The following is a 27752-nucleotide window of genomic DNA, read 5'->3' as shown; positions in this document are numbered from 1 at the left end:
TATCGTATGTGCCGTTTATGACAAACATGCACAACACCAAAACACTTCCAACATGAGAGGCCCTACACTCATGCACGGTTTATCCATTCATACACTAGCTAGTGAGTAAGCATCTTATCTTTCACTCCTGTGTTCTTCAATTCTCACCAAGATGTATCAACAAAAACAACATAAGAGTGCAATTCTGGTCTTCACACACATTGGAACACTGGCCATTCATTCATCCAAGCACTGTCTCTAAGCACCTTCTATGAGTCCACAAATGACCTTCAGCACCTTGTTAGTGGCATGAAGTCCAATAAAAATGCAAATAAAATGCATTACAATGCAAACCCATGTTATGCATATTGTGCTCTTTGGCATCCTAAACACAATTTTGGCATACCTGAAGGTTATCTTTCCCTCAGTTATGGCCACCACTACATTGAGAATCCTAATGGATTGCCCTTCCAGTGTAGGATTTAGCATCAACTTCAAGGACATCACTACAAGCCTAATTTCCTTGTAGAGAAACTCTCTACTTCGGTCCAGTTCGACACTCCAAAGAGCATTTTCCAGTCAACATTAGATGTCCAGAAAAGGCAACAGGAAAAGGCAGGAAGGCAAGACTTTTCAAACTGTGTTTAAGGACACTAAACTACAATTTCTCTGAAAATGTCTGCCCCCTCCTTTCATCAATTCAAAAATGCAATGACTCCAGAAATGTCTTGTGTGCACTGAGGTTTATAATTCTGTGTGCAATATAATACTCTAAAATAAACTTTATAAATACCTCTTCTAAATAAGGTATAATGAATTTAATGAAAATAAAGAGAAAAAAAAATAAAATTAAAGAAATAATATATAAAAAAATGTAAGTTCATATAATTACATGTGTGACAGGATGCTTTGCTAACTTTATGGCTTTTAGTTTATATAAATGATATTTGATTCAAATTTGATGATAGGCACCACTGATTTAATGAAAAAAATGACTGGTTTCATGTTGTTTCGTTATGTCCAGGATTTATTCAGAATTCTATCAATGCGTCCTTGCCATGGTCTTTGCCATCAGAGAAATTAATAGTAGCCCAGATCTTCTACCTAACACCACTTTGGGATTTCAAATTTTTGACTCTTGTTTCTCTGAGTTGGGGGCTATTCAGGGGACTCTGCAGCTGCTCTCGGGGGGCAAAGAGACAGTACCCAACTACAGTCGCCCTTCAAGCCCCAAGCTGGTTGGCTTCATCGGAGCAGGGCCATCAACAGAAGCTCTTCCTATGGCAAGAATACTTGGGCTCAGCAGGTTCCCTCAGGTAAGGTATGAGCCTATCATGTACGGAAAAACAGTGCAAGCAAAAAAGTGATATTTAGGTTTACTATGACTGGTGATGATAAACATATACATAAATATTTATTTATTTGAAAATTCACGTCTGCTATCCTGAAATATTTGATGGTTGAGAGGATCAATTGTTTATATTTAATTTCTGACTATTTTTCATCCAAGTGGTTTCCATATTTGCTAAGACAAAGATTTGACTCTGCATATTATCAATAGAAATGCAACTTGTTACATTTTAAAAGCAACTCTAAGGGGCAGATTTACAATAAACTAACGCTGCGCGGAGCAGTAACATTTTGCTGCGCCGTGCTGCGTTAGTTTCGAAGCACAGGGATGCAACATATTTACAACAATAGTTCACATCTCTGTGCTTCCCCCTGCGCTGGCGCACAAACTGCTGTCATGTGCCAGCACAGGTACCCTTGCCCCATGGTGCAAGGATGCCTGCATTGTGGGGAGATTGTTTATGTGCAGGAAGGGTTCCCTTCCTGCACAAAAACAATCAGAAAGGGCGTTTTAAAACTTCTATGTGTGCTGAATTAGCACACATAGAACTTGCAAAACGTCATTGTTTTAATGATTGTTAATGTGCAGGAAGGGAAACCAGTAGGTAGTTATAGTTAGGACCTATTTTCCATAGGAAATCCGCAACATTCTGTTCCCAATAAGTCTGGTGCCAGTTGACGAATCTTCGTGAAATTTTCCAAACTTTTGGCCAGCTTCGCTCCGCTCCTACCCCGAAAGTTTCGTGGTGATTCGTCAAGCGGGGGCCGAGAAAAAACAGGGGTCCCAAAACACGTTTTCCCCATGCAATTTCCCATAGGACCTGTTGTCGCAGCTACAGCCTGAACCGCTGAACGGAATGACACCAAATTTGGTAAAGAGGTAGTCCTCAGTTCAGACTCGTGCCTTTTGCATAAATGGTGTGAATCCGTTCAGTAGTTCCTGAGAAAATTAGAGTTAAAAGTACATTATATCTGTGGCCGGGGAGGATCCGTGGACCCTACCCGCACCGTCTGTGCACCCTCCCCGAACCGAGCGCGCACCCTCCCGATCGCGCGCTGAATGCTAATTAGCTGTCGAGTGTCTGTCAACATTCAAAACCAGGAACTGTTGGCGGCCATTTTCTGCCTCGGTAGAAGCGAGGCTGAAGAAGCAAGGGGAATAAGTGTGTAAAACATATAAAGGGGGCAGAGTGGAAATACTCTGACCCTCTAGAGGTGCTTAGGGGGTCCCAGAAGGACCCCCTGGGGCCCCCTTTTTAAAAAAAAAAAACGGCGAAATGCGCGCAGGGTGCGCGCATCCTATCGCGTTGGGTGCACGCATTCTCTCTCATTGGGTGCGCGGATCCAAGGAAAAAAAAATTTGAAAAAAGACAAGAAATCATTGGCTGTATGACAGCTTTCTACACTGAAAGGTACGGTGTATATTTCTGTTTTTTAAAGGCATGATTGTTATTGGTTAACAAAAACTGATTGTAAGGAACATTATATATGATAAGCTGATATGTTGAAAAGTCAAGCACACTTGCTGTCTTGTTTAGCAACATTGTGTGCTGAACTTGTGACCTGTGTGCTCAGTGCAGTGTTCCATGACCTGTTTCTATGGTAACAGGCAGAAGGCAGATTGGGGGAAGGGTTGAAATGTATTTCATTTGGAAAGGGTTAAAATGTTTAACCAATAGAAATGTGTGTTTGCTTTTGAATTTATGTGTGAAGGATTGTGATTTGATGTTTACATGTATATGTGTGGAAAATGAAAGGGAAACTTTTCAATTCTTTGTTTTTGCTGAGAGGTGCACAGTGCAGAGATTCTGTAAAAGAAAATCTGGTGTGTGACTGATATACTTCTTAATCTACAAAACAACTTGAAAGGTGAGTTATTTAATTGTGAGGGGATGTATGTAGACTATTTTGATTTTAATCAGACTAATGTATTTCTCCTGCTAAAGTGTAGGGAGTACTTTTTTTCTCTACAATCCTATTGACAGTGTGTGTGCATGTAGAAACCATTCTGTGATAAGCATGTGTGTTTTTCATGTGTTTGCAGACAGATAACTGTGCTGTTTTTATATTTTGGTAGCATTAGAAACCAGTCATTGTTTTTGAATTTTGTGAAATGAGTTATGTTTCTATATTAAAATGTAGTACTCCTTCTAGATGAAAAAAATTGTTTTGGTATAGTGCAAGGGATAGTGTTGTTTGCCTAGAATCACACAGTGAGTATGTGTGCATTTGGGAACCACTGTGAGAGAAGCATTTGGTAACATCGTGTATTTGCTGACAGATAACTGTTTTAAAACCTGTCATGTTGTCAAGTTTTAGTAGCATTAGAAGCCAGTCTTTGCTTATGCATTGATAAAATAAGCCATGCTTTGACACTAATGTGCTGTACTTTAATATGTAGATTGTGTGTAGTCTCCTTACCCCTTGCACAGTAGTGAATGAGTTTTGGTAAGCTGCTAGGGATAGTGTTGCTTGTCTAGAATCACACTGTGAGTCTGTGTGCATTTGGGAACCACTGTGAGAGAAGTATGTGGTAATATTGTGTATTTGCTGACAGATAACTGTTTTAAAGCCTGTCTTATTGTCAAGTTTTAGTAGCATTAGAAGGCAGTTTTTGCTTATGCTTTGATTAAATGAGCCAGGCTTTGACACAAAAGTGCAGTCCTGAAATATGTAGATTGTGTGGAGTTCCCTTACCGTTTCCACTGTAGTAAATGAGTATTGGTAAACTCCTAGGGATAGTGGTGCTTGTCTAGAATCACACTGTGAGTTAGTGTGTATTTGGGAACCACTGTGAGAGAAGCATTTGGTAAAATCGTGTATTTTCTGACAGATAACTTTTAAAAAACCTGTCATGTTGTCAAGTTTTAGTAGCTTTAGAAGCCAGCCTTTGCTTATGCGTTGATTAAATGAGTTAGGCTTTGACACAAAAGTGCAGTCCTGAAATATGTAGATTGTGTGCAGTTCCCTTACCACTTCCACTGTAGTGAATGAGTTTTGGTAAACTCCTAGGGATAGTGGTGCTTGTCTAGAATCACACCGTGAGTTAGTGTGTATTTGGGAACCACTGTGAGAGAAGCATTTGGTAACATCGTGTATTTTCTGACAGATAATTTTTTTAAAACCTGTCATGTTGTCAAGTTTTAGTAGCATTAGAAGCCAGTCTTTGCTTATGCGTTGATTAAATGAGTCATGCTTTGACACTAATGTGCTGTACTTAAATATGTAGATTGTGTGCAGTACCATTACCTCTTCTAGACTAGTGAATGAGTTTTGGTAAACTGCTAGGGATAGTGTTGCTTGTCTAAATTCACACTGTGAGTCTGTGTACATTTGGGTAAGGATTGTGAGAGAAGCATTTGGTAACATGGTGTATTTGCTGACAGATAACTGTTTTAAAATCGGTCATGTTGTCAAGCTTTAGTAGCTTTAGAAGCTATTCTTTGCTTATGCATTGATAAAATGAGTCAGGGTTTGACACTAAAGTGCAGTACCATGTACTATTCTCTTCACTGTGCCAGAACTGAACATTTAAAAGTTTTACCCAGGCACTAACCTAGCAGTAGTCTGATGATTTAGTCAGTTTCCAAGTACTCATGTTGTGAGCCATACATTACCACATAGACTGCATCAAATGTCTATGCAGTATGCATGCAGTCTTCTAACATACTATACACTTGTCTTTCACATTTTTAATTCCCTAGTCAGTATCCATACAGTCCAGCAAACATCCTGTCACTCCCTTTGCACTCCTCTAGTGACCCATTCAGTACCAAGTACTAATCCATTCACTGTGTCAAAAGCCAACCACTTATAAATTGACTCAGGCACTCTCTTTGCTGTACTCTAATCATTCCGTCAGTTCCCAAGTACTCATGCAGTGAGCCAGGCCTTAACACATAGACTGCTTCAAATGCCTATTCACTATGCATGCAGGCCTCTAACCACCTACACAGTAATCTTTCACACCTTCAATTCCCCAGTCAGTATTCATACACTTCTAGCAAACACCCTGTCACTCACCCAGTGTGTCTCCTTATAGTACTGTAATCATTTAGTCAGTTAGCATGTAGTCTTTTAGTGAGGTAGGCTTTGGGGCATGAACTGCTTCAAAGTAGTATACCAGTCAGTCATATTAGCTTTATTTCGATAAAACATATCTTAAAAGCTTTAAAAAAACTAAATTTTACAAGATACAAACATTTCATCAAAGGTTAAAAAAAGCATTTAAAAATACCCTTATTATATTAGTAACATAAAACATCAGAAGGTCATTCACGGGACGCAAATTGATTCTTAACATCGAAAATATTCAAGGGTCGGCTTTTAGGGTTTTAAGAATTTGTTTTCTGACTTTGAAATTTGTTCTACATTGGAGAAGCCACACAGTTCGGCTCCATAAAGGGCCGAACTTACTCCTCTAGCCTTGTAAATATCAATTGCAGGAGCTATGGGCCTACTTACTGAGGTGCGATGCTCTTTAAATATAGCTCCCACTACTCTTTTCTGATTCAGAAACAATTTTTGGATGTGTGAGCTCCAACACATGGTGTCTGAAATACAGATACCTAAGTAGTCAAACACAGTGACCCTCTCAAGCGGGACAGAGTTTAAGACAGGTGAAAGTCTAAGATTAGCAGGAGAGTTCAGCACCAGATACTTAGTTTTTTCTGTGTTGATGACCAATCCTCTGGTGGTACAAAAGGATTGGAAACCGTCAAGCAAGCACTGTAAACCCCTCGGGGTCTTAGAAATAAGAAGAGTGTCATCGGTGAACAGGAGAGTAGGAATTTTTTCGCCCGCCAGGGCCGGTACGGCAGATGGTGTTTGCTGCAAGTGCTCCACCACCCCATTTATATACATAGATAAATAGGGTGGGAGCTAAAACACAGCCCTGGCGGACACCCCTGTTCACCGGTATTCTATCCGTTCTCTGCCCCTTCGGGCCCCATCTGACCTGGGCATAATTTCCCTCGTGAAGACGTACCAAGAGATTTAAAATATACGTCGGAAGCCCCTGATCAGCTAAAACCTTCCACAAACACCCTCGGGGGACCAGGTCAAAGGCAGTCTTTAGGTCTATAAATGCGAGATAAAGACTGCCTTTGCCTATCTTGACCACCTTCCAGTACAGGAGAAGTAGTCTGAACACCTGCTCATTTGTCCCCGTGCCTACCCTAAAGCTTGCTTGGCAATCAGAAAGAATCTTCTTTTCATCTACCCGTTCCAGAATTCTCTCCAACACCACCCTCCCAATGATCTTTTGCATGGAGTCGATTAAGCTTTTTGGGCGATAATTAGCTGGGTCGTCCCTTTTACCCTTTTTATATATAGGGACGACCTCTGCTCCTTTCCAGGAGTCTGGTATCGGAGAGCCAGTATCAATGGCATTAATGAAGAAGGAGATACATTTTGCCCATTTTACGGGGTCCGTTCGAAAAAGATCTCCAGGTATACGGTCCTTGGCTGGAACTATGCGCCGAATGGCAGTTTCCACTTCCAATTCAGAAAAAAGATGACTATTTAATTCCCCTATGGCTGTTCTTAGGTCTGTTGATAGATCCTTTGATAAAAAATCATCAGGGACAGAGTAGAGTTGCAGGAAGTGATCATGCCAAATGGAGCTTGAGATGTTACAAGTAATTAAGTCACTGTCGGGCCGCGTCTTTGTCCTAATAATGTTCCAAAACCGACAGGCATCCTTCTCTAGGCTAGCCGTTTTTAGATCCTGCCAGTGCTGCTCTTCCCATTCTTTTTTAGCACTATCTACTGCCTTCTTATAATCCTTCCTTGCTTGCTTAATCATAAGGTGCGATCTGCTTCTGACTGCTACGACCAGGGCCGTTTTTTTTTGCCTACAAATTTCCGTGTACCATGAATTGCCACTATTTGGCTTTTTGGACGCTGGCCGATAACCTGCTCTGATCATTGGGCGAAAAAGATTCTGGAGAATACTAATTGTTTTGTCATAAATTTCAGGAATTTTGACAACAGCATTATGATCCATAGGATCACCTCCCAATTCTTCCAGTGCCTCTGCAACAGTTCTTTTAATGGCGCATAGCTTCTCTTCATCTAGAAGGACCCTGTTCCATTTCAAGTACCTGTTGCAATTAGAGGGAATTACTTCCCTTGTTGGCATTGGATCTTCTGAAATCAGGCCACCGGGTTTGGGTAACCACAAAGGTTTTAAGGTTAAGGAAAGTGGATTATGGTCACTATCAACTGTCGGTATTACCTCCATATTTTTTAGGTGCTGCCACAGTTTGTAATTTAATAAAATGTAATCAATCCGCGACGAGCAACCCAACCTGTTATAAGTGTGTGCCCCTTTTGCATCGGATAGAGACCTACCATTTGTTGCTCTTAACCCATATACAATAGCCAGGGAGTTCAACTGGACAGCGAGCCTGGGTATTTAAACATTGTGGGGTGGAAATGATGGTAGAAACATCTTGGGAGAATAATGAGTCAGGGTCACATGTGGAGAAGATTGACGGTTGTAAAGTTTCCGTCAGTCAATCGTTTCCAAGAGGTGACCCTCTAGGAGGCTTCGTGGCTTCATCCCCCAAAACTGTAACGCCTGTCATTAAAGAGTGTCTGAATTGGATGTCCGAAGTGGCAGGGGGGCAAGTTCTATAATACAGAGCTAAAATTTCCTCCACTAGATGCGGAGATGTCAAGATGAGCTCAATAGTATCTGATCGCTGGGCTAGGTGTGGGTGCTTAATAGCCTTCACTATATCCTCTCTTACTACTGAGTAGCAGCCTCTAACATGCCTAATCCAATGTGTGACCTTATTGATCAGCGAGTCCTCGTGTTCCTTACCCACCACCTTAGGGACGTTAACCATAAGGACTGTCCACTTTAAAGATGTAAGAGAGGGAAAATGTCCATTAGATGAGGCTCCTAATGCTCCTCTATTGTATGTAATTGCCTGGGATCTAAGAGGGGTTAGAGCCGGCAAGGCACCAGTCATCCTTCAGCACTGCGTCATTGCCACAGGCTCACCAGGCAACCCCACCGTATGGTTTGGAGTGGCGGACTCTGATTGAGTAGACTGAGAGCATGCCCTATCGTTTTTTTTGTGATTAATTAGTATCATATTTGAGGTTTGTTTTGCACCCTGAGAGGCAGCTAGATTTAGCGAGGTGTGGTGCGATACTAACAATTCTAGGGAGGCTTTCAGATCTCTGACTAAGGCTTTTAAATACCTTACTTCTGCTGTTAATGAATTAATAGCCAATTTCAGGTCTGGGGTGCCACTATCTATGTCCAAACCACCCTCTAATTGGATCCCAGGAGCAGTTTCCACAGGGCTATGGACTATCAAATTATCATGAGGGACTGGTTCATTTGCTAGGGCCGCAAACCTATTGGTGCGCACTATAACAGTGGGCTCCAAATGGCTTGGCCTGTGCTGTGAGAAAGACTGAGTCGATGACTGTGAAAGTGGGATTATTTCCGAGGAGAGAATATTCTGTGCGCCTCTTTGGCCGGATAGCTTGCGAAACATCTCTGGTATGTGAATGGAATCTGATTTGTAGGATTTACACAGCTCCCCCTTCTCTAATATATTTACTTCCTGGTCTACTATTGGAGCCCCCAGCAAGATACTTTCACAGTCTTCAGCCAAGGCTTCCATGCGGTCCATCGTATCGCATTTGGGCACCTTCTTATTGGTTTTCTTTACTTTTTTGGCTTTCCTAGGGCCCTGCATTACGTTTGTTCCTGAGCCCCCCCTACCCCCTCCATTGTTTTTCTTTTGCCCATAATGATACGACCTAAGAGGTAAAACAGTAAGTCAAAACACCTTCCAAGTTTATGGCAAGGACAGTACCTTTAAGCTGATTCAGATCTCTTTACAGCTGGAATCGATTGGGTTTTTCTGTTCCTGTTGGTAAGCACGATGTTAGGGGGGGAGCCCTGGCCTGGCACCTCCTGGCAGTGACGGGCAAGGACGGGCCCGCCCTTGGCCCGGGCTTCGCCTGCGCGCGTCCCGCGCTGCGGGGCACCCATAGCGGCTTAATGCTCCCCCGGCGCTGCCTGCTGACATCAAAGGCAGGCGCCTGGGGTGAGCGCAGGGCCGCTGGGAGGTGTAGTCCACGCTGGCCGTTCCCCTCACGGCAGGATGCAAAGTGCGGAAGGATGGCTGCTGTGACTCTTGCTGGCCGTTTCCCTCACGGCAATGGGCAGGTGAGTGTGCTGGCGAGGTTCTCCAGTAACGGCGCGTCCCGCGCTGCGGGGCACCAGTAGCGGTTTTATGCTCCCCCGGCGCTGCCTGCTGACATCAAAGGCAAGCGCTTGGGGTGAGCGCAGGGCCGCTGGGAGGTGTAGTCCACGCTGGCCGTTCCCCTCACGGCGGGATGCAAAGTGCGGAAGGATGGCTGCTGTGACTCTTGCTGGCCGTTTCCCTCATGGCAATGGGCAGGTGAGTGTGCTGGCGAGGTTCGCCAGTAACGGCGCGTCGCATGCACTATGCATGTAGTGTTTTAACGATCGTCACACTTGTGGTTCAGGGCTATAGTCAGTTTTTATATAAAATGTGTTTGTACAGTAATGGAATAGTATACATTTGAAAGTTATTAATATACATTTATTTGTGATTCTTTTTTACAGATACATAACAGGAGTGTTTCTCATCTGTTTGCACTCTTTTCGTGCAAGATTGTTTGGATGAAGGGTCCTTCGGTGTTTCATCATACTTAGCATGCTGTACGAGTATTTCTTGTTAGGATCCCCTTGCAACAGAACTCTTTTGCAAATCTTGCATGTGACCAAGGTGGCATTGATCTTTGTTTGCCCCTTGGGAAATGTAAAAAATTTCCACACCACTGAAGGAAAATGTTGTGGGCGTGGTGCGTCCTCCAAAAAGTCATCCTTAGATTCGGTTAATATTTTAGAGCGACAACATTTACAGTTTTTGTAAGTTAAACTTAAATTTTGTTAGCTGTGAGCATTTTATATATCTGTGATTTGTATCTTGTGGTATTTTGTTGAGAATAGCATGTTGTTTTTTTTTTAACAATCTTTTTGATTGTTTTTTTTTTGCCCACTGTTAAGTGATGAGTACGATTGAAATCACTATTTTTAGTGAAATTTAATATATTCTGAGAACAGCAAAAAAGGCAAACAAATTACTTTGTGGAAATTATGCTGTGTTGTAAAAAATGTATTATTACATGTTATATTTTTTTTCCTTTTCTTTCACAGATACACATTTTAAAATAAACAATTTATATGAATTTAGATTGGAAAGAAAATCTGAAAAAAATGTATACCATTTTTTTATCCTATTACTGTGAAGGTAAGTTTAACTAAGTCTCAATATGCAGAGTGAGGAGGTCTGCAAGAAGCTAGAAAGTTGAAACACGTTTCTAAAAACACTCTGTTTATACCTATGTAGTTTTGAAATCTGACCATAATCAGATATCATGTGACCTGCAAAAAAAGAGATTTGAGGGGTTCATAATATTTCCCATTTTAGCTATTGAAGGACCGCAATTATTTCAATCATTCTTCTTTGAACATCTTTGCAGACAAAACTCTGTGCTTACCTTCTATCATTCGCAAGGAATTTTAAAAACAGAAATATGTCACTTTTTGTAACATAGTTATTGTGCAAGATACTCTTTCATATTTACAAAGAGAGGAAAAGGCACTCTGTGCACTTTTTATACTCCATGTAAATACAACCTCATCATGCACACCACTTTGCGTTGAAAGGGTGTTTTATAAGTGTTGTTGTGCATGATTGCACTGAATACTCATAGAACAAGACACATGTCTAGATTTATCAGAAATTATAATTCTCGATATGTGTGTGAATGCTGCACCATTCTATAAGTGGTGTAGGAAAGCACAACAAGGAGAATTGTTTTCATTTCTCCACATTTTTATATCTGCAATGCATGCTGAAATGTTCAGCATACATTGATGGAGAAAAATGCATTTTTTCATTGTTTTTGTGCAGGAAGGTGTGTCTTCCTGCAGAAAAACAAACAACACATGACAGAGATATCCTTGCACTATGGTGCAAGGGTGCCTGTGTCACCACATGGCTGCAGTTTAAGCAGCCGTGCAGAGAGAAGCATAGATTTGCAACATATTTATGTACACATGTTGCATCCCTGTGCTTCGTAAGTACTACAGCACACTGCAGTTAAAGAGGTTACTGTGTGATGCTGCAGCACTTCCTCATAGTTCTGCACTCATACAGTCACCATACGCTACTAATGCATTCATTCAGTCAATTACGTACACATACATTCATATAAACTTTCACACACTAACAAAGAAATTTAGCTCTTTTTTTAAACCAGGAAAGTTAGTTCTTACAAGAACTTTTTTTTTTCTTCTTTCTTCTTTTATATATTTTGGGGGGGTTTCTGAACAATTTTTAATTTTTGGGGGGTTTTCTGCCAAAAAAACCCAAAAAACAAAACAGGAGGAACCAAACAATGAACTTCAGGGAACAATGAAAAAAAAAAAAAACCTAGCAAATGTGACTTTCTTGCCTGCGGCAGATCAGATAGATCGACTGCTCACGGAAGCACAAAGTCGCATTGCACTTAGTGCAGAGTATTTTTAAATATTGAAATTGAGGACGGATGTCCAAATTTTGGGCTGATTGATGCACTCTTGAGGTGCTCGGCTGCGATGAGGTGGAAGGCGCAGGAGCAGGAGTGTTTATCATCCGTTTGCACTCTTGTCGTGCAAGATTGTTTGGATGAAGGGTCCTCAGGTGCTTCATCATACTTGCCGTGCTGCACGAGTATTTCTTGTTAGGATCCCCTCGTGACAGCACTCTTTTGCAAATCTTGCACGTGACCAAGGTGGCATTGGTCTTATTCTGCCCCTCGGGAAAAGAAAAAATGTCCACACCACTGAAGAAAAACGTTCTTTGCGTGGTGCCTCCTCCAAAAATTCATCCTCAGATGTATGAGGAGATGCAGGTGATGCCTGCTGCCCTGAAGCCATTTTTGTTGAAATCTTTGTTTTTTTCAGTGAATATTCAGGGGCGTTATTTTTAGTTGGACATTTCACTCGTACAAAACCAGAGAAATTCGGCTGTTATGGTTAGTTCAGCTAACTCTAACTTGCGCCCCTGCAATGCACTGCTGATGATGTCACATATTACATCATTCATGACATGGGCAGTAACATCACTGATGACATCTCAAATGACATCACTGATGACATCATCCAGTGACTGTGTGTTTCAGTAAAGTTTAAATATGTTTTATATATATGTATAGGCCAAGGTGTATTGAAGAATGAGTGAATGCATAAGTGTCTGAATGGATGATTTAGTAAGTGTGTGACTGACTGTATAAGTGAGTGATTAAATGTGTCTTACTGAATGCGTGGATTAGTGACTAATACAGACATTCACACAGTTTAGTTTGCCAGTTGGTTTGTAAGCGGTTGCATGGGTTGGTGAGTAGCTAAATGAGGGTCTATATGGGTTATTCATTGGTTGTCTGAGTATGTGTATGGGTGCCTGAGAGTCTGTGTGGGCGGGCGGAGGGGTGTGACTCTGTGCATAGATGTGTGAGTGGGTGATTCACTGGGAGTATGGGTTCAAGAGTGTATCTGTGAAGGGCTGTATGGGTGGGTGAGTGTGTATATGGGTGTTTTTGTGAGTGAATGGATGTCTCAGTGGTACATGTGTGAGTAACTGCATATGGGAAAGGCAGTATATGTGAGTGTTGGAGTATATAAATGGCTATATGTGAGAGTGAGTGATTGTGAGAGTGGCTATATGGATGAGTGTGTGCTTGTATTAGTTATTGTATAAGAGTGTAAGTATGTGTTAGTATATGTTTGAATAAGTGAGGTGGTGTGTGTATAAATGTATAGGTGATTAAATGGGGGTATGATTGATACTTTGCATGACTGCCTAGGTGTGCGAGTAACTCTATGGATGAGTGGCTGTGTGTGAGTATCTGTATGGATATGCGAGTGCATATGATGGTGCCTTATTGATGGTTGAATGCATGTATGAGTGACTGTATGGGTGAATGAGTGGATGTGTGTTTAGACCTAGGAATAAGTGAGTGGGTATGTACTAACTGGTATTTGTGTGTCTATTGTTTCAAAAATGGCAGTCTGTATTTTAGAGTGGGTGTATAAAAGTTTATATTAGGGGATGAGGAGGTGCATCAGAATTATCACATGGATGATGTCATCAGTGATGTCACTGACCATATCATGAATGATGTAATATGTGATGTCATCAGCAGTGCATTGCGGGGGCATGAGTTATAGTTAGCTGAACTAACTATAATGGCTGAATTTCCCTGGTTTTGCACGAGTGAAATGTCCAACTAACTTTAACGTCCCTGAAACCTGTGGTTTTTTCAGTGAATTTCTAAGGTTTTTTAAATACTAATTTCAAACTATATAACGTCCCTGAAACCTATGGTTTTTTCAGTGAATTTCAAAGGTTTTTTAATTGCTAATTTGTAACTATAATGTCCCTGAAACCTGTGGTTTTTTAGTGGATTTCAAAGGTTTTTTTAAAATTCAAATGTCTAACTATGCCTACAGAGGTAGGACATGTGCAGAAAGAAGAAGAAAGGCGCAGAAAGAAGCAAGAGAAATGCAGAAAGAGGCAACAGAAGTCCAGAAAGACAAAGAAAGGTGCAGAAAGAAGCAAGAGATGTGCACAAAGAATCAACAGAGAAGCAGAAAGAGTCTTTGTTGCATTCTGTGCCCCCAATATTTTGCTGACAGGTACTGGTGGTAACTGACTCTGACTAACCAGGCCCGGAGCCAGTGCTATGCTGAAAGACACTTAGAATACAGTGAAAACACCTTCATACACTAGGGTACACTATGGGTTGGGGTACCCCTGTGATTGGCGTGACCTCCCATGTATGGCCCTAGTACATAATAGGGTAGGGGGATTACAACTACCTCTAACTAAGAGGTGCAGAAAGAGACAAGTGAGGTGCAGAAAGAAGCAATAGCAGTGCAGAAAGAACCAACAGAGGTACAAAAGGAGGCAAGAGAGGTGTAGAAGCAGTCAAGAGAAGTGCACAAAGAGGCAAGAGAATTGGTGAAAGAAGCAACAGAGATGTAGAAAGAAGCAAGAAAAGTGCAGACAGAGGCAAAAGAAGCAAGTGAGATGCAAAAACAGGCCGGAAAGGTACAGAAAGAGGGAAGACGAGTGCAGAAAGAGACAAGTGAGGTGCAGAAAGAAGCAAGAGCAGTGCAGAAAGAACCAACAGAGGTATAAAAAGAGGCAAAAGGGGTGCATAAAGGGGTAGGAGAGGTGCACAAAGAGGCAAAAAAGGTACAGAAAGAGACAGGAGGTAGGAGGGGTGCAGAAAGAAGGAAGAGGAGTGCATAAAGAGGCTGGAGAATTGCTGAAAGAAGCAACAGAGGTGTAGAAAGAAGCAAGAAAAGTGCAGAAATAGGCAAGTGAGATGCAAAAACAGGCAGGAAAGGTACAGAAAGAGGGAAGACAAGTGTAGAAAGAGACAACAGGGGTGCAGAAAGAAGCAAATGAGGTGCAGAAAGAGGCAACAGATGTGCAGAAAGAGGGAAGAGAGGTTCAGAAAAAAGCAAGAAAAGTGCAGAAAGAGGCAAAAGAGGTACATAAAGAGACAACAGGGGTGCAGAAAGAAGCAAGACAGGTGCAGACAGAAGCATGGAAAGTGCAGAAGGAAGCAACAGGGGTGCAGAAAGAGGCAAGAGAAGTGTAGAAAGGAGCAAGGGAGGTGCAGAAAGAGCAAACAGAGGTACAAAAAGAGGCAAGAGAGGTGTAGAAGCAGTCAAGAGAAGTGCACAAAGAGGCAAGAGAATTGCTGAAAGAAGCAACAGAGGTGTAGAAAGAAGCAAGAAAAGTGCAGAAAGAGGCAAAAGAAGCAAGTGAGATGCAAAAACAGGCCGGAAAGGTACAGAAAGAGGGAAGACGAGTGCAGAATGAGACAACAGGGGTGCAGAAAGACGCAAATGAGGTGCAGAAAGAGGCAACAGATGTGAAGAAAGAGGGAAGAGAGGTGCAGAAATTACAAGAGATTTGCAGAATGAGGTCTAGAGAAATGCAGAAAAAGAAAGAAACGTGCAGAAAGAAGCAACATAAATGCTGAAAGAGGCAAGAGAGGCGCAGAGGGAAGCAAGAGTGGCTTGCACACATTTAGTACCAATTTAACACCCACATTTAGCAATAAGTAACAGGTGACCATTTGAGCTTTGCAAAAGGCCTTCCACCATGCTGTAACACTTGTCGCTGCATTTTTGGTAATGATTGACCTTTTTCAGCTAGAAACAAGGCTTTTTTTATTCAAATCTGCAGATTAGGGTACAGATGATAAATTATATGGCTGACGCAGAAAATGTATAATTGTGCGAAGGTCAGTGCAGCCAAACAGTCACATAATTCCAGTGGCCCTGCTCATACCTCTGACTAGGTCCACAAGTTCTTCTCAGTGATTCCATCTTTTTTTGTCTCACTGAGTTCATAGTTGAGCTTCTATGGAAACAAAGAAGACTAAACCTGAGGTTACCACTCCACAACACAGACTACCATACCACATAATTACACTACATAACACATAATCCCACTATACATAATTCCTATACACTAAAACCACATACTTTCTATCCACATAATTACACTGCACAACATACCACATAATTCCACTACACACAACGAACATCCACTCGACTCCAAAAAACATTAGTAAAAAACATTTGCATTTACAATGTCAATAGTTCTTAATTCTATCAAATGCGAAACCTATTACATTGCAAACACTTCTTTAACTAGTAGTCGCGTTTGCAGAGTGGTGGAAAAAGGGTGCTGGGCCACTGACCAGCGCTCAGGAAATCCAGTGCATAGGGCTTACAGGAGGTACCAGTAGGGCTTCTTGGCCCCCAAAGTCCCTCAGGTGTAAATTGGACTTCATCCCCTATCCCGTAGTCTGCCAGGAGGCGCGTTTGCAGAATGGTGGAGAAAGGGGGCATGGCCTCCGAAGACATCTTAGCAATCCCACTGTGCGGGACTTAATGGAGGTAACAAGAGGGGTAGTTGGCCCCCAAGGATGTATTACTTGGCCCCCAAGAACATCCTTGGGGGCCAACTACCCCTCCTATTACCTCTAGTAAGTCCCACACAGCAGCATTGCTAAGTTTGAAGAGCAGGCCATGCCCCTTTTGCCCACCACTCTACAAACGCGCTCCCTGACGTGCTCTTGGATGGGGATTGAAGTCTCCTTCACTGCTGGGGGTCCTTTAGGGGCCAACTAGCCTACCTCTTACCTCCAGTAAGCACCACACAGTGGGATTGCTGGGAGGTGGACAAAGGTCATGCTCCCTTTCTCCACCACTCTGCAAACACACCCCCTGGTGCATTCTAAGTTGGGGGATTAAGTCCCCTTGAATACTGAGGGTTCCTGGGGGCCAACTAGCCCACCAGGTACCTCCAGTAAGCACCACACATCTGAATTGCAGAGAAGTGGTCCGAGGCCAGCTCCCTTATTACACCACTCTGCAAACGTGCCTCGTGGCGCACTGCTGCTCGGGGGATGAAGTCCACTTGTGTCCTGAGGTCCTCAGGACACAAAACGACCTCATTGCCCCACCACCAGTGCGCCAAGGGGTGCATTTGCAGAGTGGTGTAAAAAGGGGCGTGGCCTCGGAGCACCTCTCTGCAACACAGCTCTTTGGCTCATACTAGAGGTACCTGGTGGGCTAGTTAGCCCCAAGGGACCCTCAGAATTGAAGGGGACTTAATCCCCAATTTACAATGTGCCAGGGGGCGCGTTTGCACACTTGCTATATCAGGCCTGCCCCCTCTCTGCACCACTGTGCATACATGCCCCCTTCCACCTTGTAAGTTGGGGGATTAGGTCCCCTTGAATTCTCAGGGTCCCTGGGGGCCAACTAGCCCACCAGGTACCTCCAGTATGCTCCACAGAGCTGCTTTGCAGAGAGGTGGTCCGAGGCCACCCCGCTTTTTACACCACTCTGAAAACAAGGCTTCTGGCGCACTGCTGCTCGGAGTATGAAGTCCACTTGTATCCTTAGGTCCTCAGGACACAGGAGGACCTCATTGCCCCACCAGCAATGTGCCAGAAGCCACGTTTGCAGAGTGGTGTAAAAAGGGGCATGGCCTCGGACAACCTCTCTGTAATCCAGCTGTGTGGCACATACTAGAGGTACCTGGTGGGCTAGTTGGCCCCCAGAGACCTCAATATTCAAGGGGACTTAATACCCCAACTCACAACGGGCCAGGGGGCGCGTTTGCACACTTGTTATATCGGTCCCCTTCACCTCCCTGCACCACTGTGCAAACGCGCCCCCTGGCACCTTGTAAGTTGGGGGATTAAGTCCCCTTGAAACCTGAGGGTCCCTGGGGCCAACTAGCCCACCAGGTACCTCCAGTAAGCGCAGCAGAGCTGCATTGCAGAGAGGTGTTCCGAGGCCACGCCCCTTTTTACTCTACGCTGCAAATGCAACACCCTCCACGCACTCAACACCAGACGAATACACACCTGCTTCCTGGCTGCGCCGAAGCACACCAAAGGACCCTTCTCCTGCCAGAGCTGCCACTTCACCAGCCTCCGAGCCACCAAACCGCCCACCGTGACGGGACGCAATCACCTCAGATGCATAAAACTGAACACCCACTCCGCACCAAACATGCCGTCGAACTCTGGGACCTGCTCGACACATCCTCCCCGGACGTCGCCTTCCTGACAGAGACCTGGATGAACGCCTCCTCAGCACCCAACATCACCATAGCCATCCTGGACGGCTACAAGATCACCTGCAAGGACCGCACGAACGGAGTAGGAGGGGGAATCACCATCATCCAGAAGAACACCCTCAGGTTCTTGACCAACACCGATGACACCCTCAGCACTGCCAAACACCTGCACTTCGAGATCCACACCGATACCAACACCACCCTCAGAGGAACTCCCATCTACAGACCCTGCGGACCACGGCCTCAGCGACTCTATCGCCGACTTTGTCAGCACGCACGCCCTTGCCTCCACAGACTACATCCTCCTCGGAGACCTAAACTTCCACCTCGAGAGGAAAAACGACACCAACGCCACCACCCTGATTGACAACCTTGCCAACCTCGGACTCAGACAGCACGTCACAACGCCCACCCACTCAGCCGGCCACACGCTAGATCCAATCTTCACCTCAAGCCCCCACGTCACCTTCAGCCACACCACCGAACTCCACTGGACCGACCATCGCTACATCCACTTCACCTTCCGGAAACCCACCACACACCACCGCACTCAACAGATCCCCCGCCACAGCTGGAGCAAAATCACCGAAGACCAGCTAAATACCACCCTCGCCCGAAGCCTACCCGCCGACCCCACCGACACCGACTCCGCCGCCCGCAATCTCAGGCGTTGGATCCTCGACTGCGCCAACACTTTCGCCCTGATCAAGAAACCTTCCAACAGGCACACTAACAAGAAAGCCAGCTGGTTCACCACAGACCTCCAGGCAAACCTGCCATACACTAGAGAAGAAATGGCACCGCAAACAGACACTGAACAGCTACACAGCCCACAAGAACGCCACCCGAGACACCATCACCTCATCAGATCCACCAAAAGGGCCTCCTTCAAGGACCGACTTGACAACAACGCTCACAACAGCAAACAGCTCTTCAACATCGTGAAGGAAATCTCCAACCTCAGCTCCAACACCAACGATATTCCACCATCGTAAGACCTGTGCGACTCCCATGCCACCTTCTTCCATCGCAAGATCGCAGACATCCACGACAGCTTCTACAACCTGACCGCCCGACAACCACCGACATCTCAGACCCCGCGGCCACCACCCACATTGATCCCCTGCTCACCTGGTCCAATATAAACGACTATGACACCATCAAAATCATGAACACCATTCACTCCGGCTCTCTGTCAGATCCATGCCCACACCACATCTTCAACAAAAATAATGTCACCATTGCACCCCATCTCCGCAAGGCCATAAACATCCCCTTCGAGACTGCGACCTTTCCGGAGAGCTGGAAGCACATTGAGATAAACGCCTTACTCAAGAAACACAATGCGGACCCGAGGGACCTCAAGAACCTCCGGCCCATCTCCCTGCTCCCGTTCCCGGCGAAGGTCATCGAGAAGACCATCAACAGACAGCTGACCCGCCACCTTGAGGAGAACAACATCCTGGACCCATCCCAGTCCGGGTTCCGCAGCAACCACAGTACCAAAACTTCGCTCATCGCCGCCACCAATTACATCAGGGCCCTGCTGGACAACGGCGAAACCACTGCCCTCATCCTCCTGGACCTATCAGCCACCTTCGACACTGTCTGCCACCGCACCCTACGCACACGCCTCCACAACACAGGGATCTGACACAAGGCTCTGGAATGGACCACCTCCTTCCTCTCCGGCAGAACCCAGAGCGTCCGGCTCCCCCCTTTCCGTTCCGAAGCCTCTGAGATCATCTGCGGTGCGGTGTACCCCAAGGATCATCCCTCAGCCCGACATTGTTCAACGTCTACATGGCACCGCTCACCCACGTCGCCCGACTGCACAACCTCAACATCATCTCTTATGCCGACAACACCCAGCTGATCCTCTCCTTCACCAAGGACGCCCTCACCGCCAAAAGCAACCTCCATGAAGGAATGAAAGCCGTCGCCAAGTAGATGAAGAACAGCCGCATGAAGCTGAACTCGAACAAGACGGAGGTCCTCATCCTCGGCTCCACCCCCTCAGCCTGGGACGACTCCTGGTGGCCACCCGCACTGGTAGCAGCTCTGATACCCACTGACCATGCCTGCATCCTGGGGTTCAAGTCAAAGCCGTCTCATCCTCCTGATTTAACACCCTCCGCATGCTCCACAAGATCTACAGGTGGATCCCCACCGAAACAAGAAGTACGGTCACTCAGGCCCTCGTCAGCAGCAGGATGGACTACGGAAATGCCCTCTATGCAGGAGCCTCGGCCAAACTCCTGAAACGACTACAACGCACACAGAACGCCTCTGCATGCCTGATCCTCAACATCCCTCACCACAGCCACACCACACCCCACCTGAGAGACCTGCACTGGCTTCCTGTCAAGAAGAGGATCACCTTCAAGCTCCTCACCCACGCACACAAGGCTCTCTACAACACCGGACAGGCATACCTCAACAGACAACTCACCTTCTACACCCCGAACCGACAACTCAGCTCCGCCAACCTCGTCCTCGCCGCTGTCACCCACATCTGAAGAGCGACCACTGGCGGCAGATCATTCTCCCACCTCGCCGTCAAGACCTGGAACACCCTCCCATCCTCCTACGGCAGACCCAGGACCTACAAACCTTCAGGAGGCTACTCAAGACCTGGCTATTCGAGCAGTAGCACCCCCCCACACCCCCCAAGCACCGTGAGACCCTCATGAGTAAGTTGTGCACTCTACAAATGCTCTGATTGATTGATCGTTAGTTAAATGTCTAATGCATATTGAACAGTACAGCTGTGTAATGGACCCAGAGGAAATGTCTCCAGGGACCTTGTGCATGCTTTGGCAATGTGATTGTTCCTCGTGCATCATTATCCTGAATTCTGTGATAACATGAATCCTCTTTTAGAGAAGACAACAAGACTACAAAATTGTGAATCTTCACCAAACAAGGGTACTGTTTCTTAACCATATAAAATAAGTGCTTCTTTGTTTGTTGGAGATTTCTTCATATTGTTCAGGATCAAGAATGTGTCACTAAAATCTGATGGAAATGTGTTTGGGGAACCTTTTTTGTAAGTCGTCCATTAACCTGGCAAAAGACAGGAAGACCTTTGCATATTTCTAAGATGGACAGGGCGGGCTAAATGGGCAATGCCTCCAAGTGATTTTGCATTTTTACATACTTGCACTAATTTAAAGGGTGAAGCATTAACTCTGTACTCACTAGGCGAGATCAAGAAGGAACACACTTGTCACACTTACTATATATTGCGCTCCGATAGATCAATGATGCATTCACGTCCACCAAGGATTTCAGAGCATTTTTTAATGTTCAATTGCTGAGAAAACACACTTAGTTTACCTACACCAAGTCCAGGAAGTTAAGATCATTTGTAATTTATAGGTATATTCTTTCTTGCTATGAATAGAAGTGCCCATATGATTTTTTCCGGGTTTTTTTATTGTTCACAAATCTGTTGCAAAAAGTTGCTATACGTTCTTTCTGCAGATATTTGCAAAATCAACGTCATTTTTAGAAACATTTCAAAACATATATACACATTATAAAATTATTGTTTGAGGTCAGTGCCTTACTAGTATGACATAAAACATACATTTTAATTATTAAATTTATGTTACAATTTCATTTCCAATAAATTGCTGATAAGTCAGCATTCACAAATCCCACATGACTATGGAATAAAGGGATTACATTGGATAAAACACTTCTAATGATTCTAGAATTTTGCTTATCTCTCAATACTGATATTGGAGGATATCCTTGGTACAGCTCCAGTTTTGCTATTAAAATTACTTTATTTGGCTTTTTTCATTTTTTCCATTTAAAATGGCATCAGAAGGAAATGAAGAAAAGCAGCCCAAGGAGAGAGATCCCACTTCTTCTGAGATCAAAAAACCTGCTAAGAGGCAGTCTATGGCCTGGGATTTTTTTTTACTATCCCCTCTTGAGAGAAAGAGGTAATAGAGAAATATGTCAAGTGCAACAAGATCCTCTCCAGAGTAACATCTAAAAAAATATTCTTGTGAGACCACAAGTATGCTAAAGTACTTACAAACTGTGCATTCAAAGTACTTGACAAGGGCTGAGAGTCACCATTGTGCATCTGACCCATCAACATCATCTGCAACGCCAATTGCTCCCAGGGACACCCTTCCACCTGAGGTCCAGCCAAGACTCCCTGAAAGAGTACCAGAATTGGAAAAAGTTGGGACATTCTCTACCATTTGTAAGAAACTTTTGACTTTTGGAAAACAGTATTGCTGCAGTTCTGGAAGCAGACAGAAACCACAAGTGTTAATTTTTGTTTTTGGTTGTCTTATACAGACACTGGTTACTCTAGTTTAGAGTATTTTGTTTTAAAATGTTTTTTCCAGTTGTCATTTTAAGTGAAACAAAACTACCAAAGAATAACAAAATGTTAATTAAATTAAAAAACAATAAAAAAGTTCAGAAAATAAAAAAACAAAGGTTCTTGTTAGAACCATCTTTCTTAGTTTAAACAGAAGAATTGTATGTGTCTAGATGTGTAAGTCAGTGTATGAGTGAGTAAGTTCCTGTGTGAGTGGGTGAGTGAGTGGGTATGTGAGTGGGTGTGTGAGTGGCTGTATGGATAAGTGAGTGGGTGTGTAAGTAGCCATATAGGTGAGTGAATGGCTGTGTATGGGTGAATGCCTAGCTGTGAGTGAGTGTATTTGGTGTATGAGAGTCTGAGTGGGTCTGTGAGTGTGTGAGAAGTTATATGGATGAGTGAGTTGGTATGTCAGTGACTGTATGGGTGAGTAACTGGGTATGCGAGTCACTGTATGGGTGAGTGAGAAGGTGAAAGAGTGGTTGTGTGGGTGTGTGACTGGGTGTGTCAGTTTCTGTATGGGCAAGTGAGTGAGTGAGTGAGAGGGTGTATGAGTATCTGTATATTTGAGTGAGTGGATATGTGAGTATCTGTATGGGTGAATGAGTGTGTATTAATAGCTGTATAGGTGAGAGAGTGGGTATATTTGTAAGTGACTGTATGTTTGAGTAGCTGTATGGGTGAGTAACTACATGTGTTAGTAGCTGAATGAGTGAGTGAGTGTTTGTGTCAGTGACTGTATGCATGACTGAGTAGGTGTCTAAGTGACTGTATGGGTGAGTGTTTTCATGTATAAGTGGCTATATTGGTGAGTGACTATGTGTGAGTAGCTGTATGGGTGAGTGAGTGGGTGTCTGAGTGGCTGAATGGGTGAGTGAGTATGTGTGTTAGTAGCTGTATGGGTGTGAATGGATGTGTCAGTGACTATATGGGTGAGTGAGTGCATGTGTTACTAGCTGTATGGGTGAGTGAGTGTGTGTGTTAGTAGCTGTATGGGTGAGTGAGTGTGTGTGTTAGTAGCTGTATGGTTGAGCGCGTGGGTATATCAGTGACTGTATGGGTGAATGAGTTGGTATGTTAATAGCTGGATGGTTGAGTGGATGGGTGTGTTAGTAGCTGCATGGGTGAGTGAGTGCATGTTTTATTAACTATATGGGTAAGTGAGTGCATGTGTTAGTAGTTGCATGGATGAGTGAGAGGGTATGTCAGTTCTTGTATGGGTGAGTGAGTGAGTGTGTGAGTAGTTGTATAGGTGAATAGGTGTGTTAGCATTTGAACGTGTGAGTGATTGTATGGGTGAGTGAGTGCATGCATGGGTGGCCATATGGGAGAGTAAGTGTGCGTTTTAGTAGCTCTTTGGGTGAGTGAGTGGGTATGTCAGTGACTGTATGTGTGAATGAGTTTGTGTATGAGTTGCTCTATAGGTGAGTTACTGCGTATGTTAGCACCCAAATGGATGACTAAATTGGTGTGTTAGAGACTGTATGGGTGAGTGAGTAGGTACATGAGTGGATCTATAGGTGAGTCAGTGGGTGTGTGAGTGTCTGTATGGGTGAGTGAGTGTGTGTGTTAGTAGCTTTATTATTGGGCATGTGCATGTATTAGTAGCTATGTGAATGAGTGAGTGGGTGTGTTAATGGCTGTATGGGTGAGTCAGTGGGAATGTCTGTGATTGTATGGGTGAGTGAGTGTGTGTTAGTATCTGTATGGGTGAGTGTGCGGATGTGTCAGTGTCACTTAACCTCACCCTCAACGCCTGGTGCCTCTATTTCCCCTACCCCACTTACTCCCCAGCCACCTCCAACACCATCGCCTTATAGCTCTCCCTCCCCCACGAGCACCCCTCCCCTCCATACCCCCGGCACTGCACCTGACCCACTAATCCTACTGCCCAGCACAACTGCTCCAACCTATACGCCCCCCTCAGAGGAGGAATCCATTCCTCTGGAGCCCTTCGCTCCTCTCCCCCATACAATCTTTATCCCTCTGACTCGTTCCCTTCAGCCACCTCCCTATCACATGACCCGGCCTCACCTGACACCTACTCCCCTCAACGTTGTCCCCCCCCTCCACAGAGACTGCGTGATAATAATGTCTCACCTCCCCCCCTTTGGCTACTACGCTCCTTTCTGAACAAACCACCCTCCATCCTTTCCTCATTCCTGTACAACTGGCAGCATCCAAAACCCTACAACCCCCCACTCAGCCTCCGACTGACACAACACACCCTCCTACATCTCACTCATCCGCATCAGACCCCAGAATAGACGAAATTATGATCACCTTGCACCAAATTAAAGCGGAGTTACATTCGTTCAAGGTGATGCTGTCGAGACATTCACAGCGCTTCACACCATCTAAGTCATATAAGTCACACGAGCACTTGGACCCCATTCCACCTGCCTTCAAAATGCCCCCTCCATGTTGGAAAACAGTTCCCTCCCACAACACTCGTACACGCCCGATGCGCACCACCAATTTACTCTCGGAGAGCGATCTCCTCTCTCTTCTGCACTCTTACGAACCCTCCCTCCCCAACTCCCTTCCATCCTCGCAGACTACCATCCCGACTATCCCCCTCAACCCTCGCAGACATGCCACACACAACAACAGAGGAGTCTGTGCAAATAACCTTAGAAGAATCCTTGTACCTCCAGATCCCTCTTCTTCCCTCTCTGCACCCCATCTGAAATGCACTCTTCTAAACTGCCGATCAGCCTCCAGACATGCTGCCGACATAGCTGACCTCATCATCTCCCAGGAGCTTGACATCCTATTTCTTACGGAAACCTGGTTAACAGATTCATCCACACCACTACTCGACATCCTAGTCCCTCCTAACTACGACATCATTAGACTCGATAGATCGGACAAGATAGGGGGCGGCATAGCTTGTATACATCGCAGCAGCATCACCATAAACAAAGCCATTTCGCCCTTTTTCACATCTTGCGAATACTTATGCCTAAACATTTGCTGCAAGGGCAAACCTGTTTGCTCATTCCACATCATCTACCATCCCCCAGGAGACAACCTCTTTTTCATCGAACACCTCATGGATTTGATCTCCTCTAACAACAGGCGGCAAAATACCCAAATATTCCTAGGCGACTTCAATCTCCATTGGAATGACATTAATGACTCAGGGGTCAACAGTTTCAAAAACTTCCTGGATGATCTAGCCTTCACCCAATCCTGCAGTAGTCCTACACACATTAAAGGATCAACCCTTGATCTCATTATCTCCAAAGCTGACGTCATCCAGGTGGACTCGATCCACCCATGCGACTGTTCGGACCATCACATTATTGACTTTCACATCAAAGAAACCTTTAAACTCAACTCATCGCAACCCACAAAACCAAAGATCTGGAAAAGAGACTTGAAAAAAATCAACCCCAACTCACTACCCGCCTCCAGCTATAACCTGCTCCAGCCCCCTGTAAACACCTCTGACGTCCATGTTCTCACGAATCACTATCTCAACGCCATGACCTCGATAATTAATGAGGCCGCCCCCCTGCAACTTAAGAGAGCTCCCATTAAAGATTCCAAGCCCTGGTACAACGCTCTACTTAATGAAGATCGAAGAGCCCTCAGATCCTCAGAACGCAACTGGAGAGCAGTCCCATCGGCTCTCTACCTCAAACTCCTTAGGAAAAAGAGAAATGCATACTACAAAAAAATTAAACGCACTAAAGCTGACTTCTTCAGACACCAACTTGACCAAGCTAAAAACCGGCCAAAAAAGCTCTTCGAACTTGTCAAAAATCAAACCAAGGAAGCTCCCCAACGGGCCCGAGACCTAGATCGCCCACAACCTAACTGTCAAGAATTCTCCACCTTCTTCAATCTGAAGACCGACAACCTCATAAAGGACCTCCTTAATGATAGCCCACTACACACTGCACCTCATACGGTAATCACCCTGTTATTTACACCCATCCCATGCCTTTCCCCCCCTAAGGCCTGGCCCAAAAACGAGGCAGCCTGGTCTTCCTTTGAGACGTACACTGAAGACGACCTAGGCAAGATTCTCAACAACCTGAAACCGGCCAATCATTTCACTGACCCCCTCCCGGCTAATGCAGTCAAAGCCCTTTCACCTTGGCTCCTTCCACTCTGGACCAAAATCATTAACAGCTCACTCCAACAAGGCTGCATCCCGGACTCCCTCAAAGTAGGCCAAGTCTCACCTATCCTAAAGAAACTCACTGCTGACCCCACTGACCTCAACAACTACCGTCCCATTTCCAATATCCCCACTTTGGCCAAATTGCTGGAAAAATGTGTAAACGGACAACTGACCAATCACATAGATCACTTCAACCTACTAAATAAACACCAGGCTTCAGAGCGGGTCACAGCACTGGATCGGCCATGACACACATTCTTGATGATACGCTACAAATCCTTGACCAGAATGGTTCGTGCTTACTCATCTTACTAGACCTCTCATCAGCCTTTGATACGGTCAAACACCAGAAACTTTTAGCTCTCCTGGAGCATAGGATGGGTCTGTCTGGCACAGTGCTAAAATGGTTTACATCCTTCCTGCATAACCGTTCACAAAAATTCAAGGTTAACAACGCGCTCTCCAATGCCTCCCCTGTATCTCTTGGGGTGCCGCAAGGGTCTGCACTCTCACCGTCCTTATTCAACCTGTTCATGGAACCGCTCACTGAAATCCTGCAAACATCCAATGTTCAATTTCATATGTATGCGGACGACACACAACTATACCTCAAGATCAACTCCATAGAGGACATTAATTTGCTCAACTCCACACTCATGATCACCCAGTCTTGGTTATCTAAAAACCATCTCAAACTCAACGCATTAAAAACAGAATTCCTCCTCATAGCACCACCGGCCAAGATCCCTCTAATGCATGACCTGATCAAACAACTCTCCGCGTTCAACGTACATCCAACTATCGTGGATTCTGCAAAATCCTTGGGGATCACTCTCGACAACAACCTCATGATGCAAAAACACATCAGTAACGCCACAAAGAGAGCTAATTTCCAGATAAGTACCCTAAGGAAGCTGAAACCCTTCCTGCCAATCGAGGACCTCAAGTTGGCAGTACAAGCGCTAGTTCTCCCTTGTGTGGATTACGGAAGCGTCTCCCTGTGTGGACTACCAAAAGCCGCAACAGCACCCTTAAGAGCGTCTATCAATGCTGCGGCAAGACTCATCACTGGCTCGAAAAGAACTGCTCACTTTACCCCTGACTTAAAATCCTTGAATTGGCTTCCATTTGAAGCTAGAATCCACCTAAAAGTGGCGTGCATGACTCATAAAGCCTTATACCACAACTCTCCCAGCTACCTCGCGCAGAAACTGACAAT

The 27752-nt window shown here is 44.7% G+C and overlaps 1 protein-coding gene across 1 annotated transcript in view; it reads left to right on the top strand.

The window, feature by feature from the left end:
• Positions 1–27752, top strand: part of LOC146796879 (extracellular calcium-sensing receptor-like) — a 222025-nt gene that overhangs the window by 71303 nt on the left and 122970 nt on the right. The window contains exon 2 of the mRNA XM_085631413.1: positions 1004–1295. Coding sequence (XP_085487539.1) covers positions 1004–1295 — 292 coding nt within the window. The remainder of the gene's footprint in view (positions 1–1003; positions 1296–27752) is intronic.

This window comes from Triturus cristatus, chromosome 10 (genome assembly GCF_964204655.1).
Source record: "Triturus cristatus chromosome 10, aTriCri1.1, whole genome shotgun sequence".
NCBI classification, from domain to species: domain Eukaryota; kingdom Metazoa; phylum Chordata; class Amphibia; order Caudata; family Salamandridae; genus Triturus; species Triturus cristatus.
This window is presented reverse-complemented; position numbering and strand designations above follow the sequence as displayed.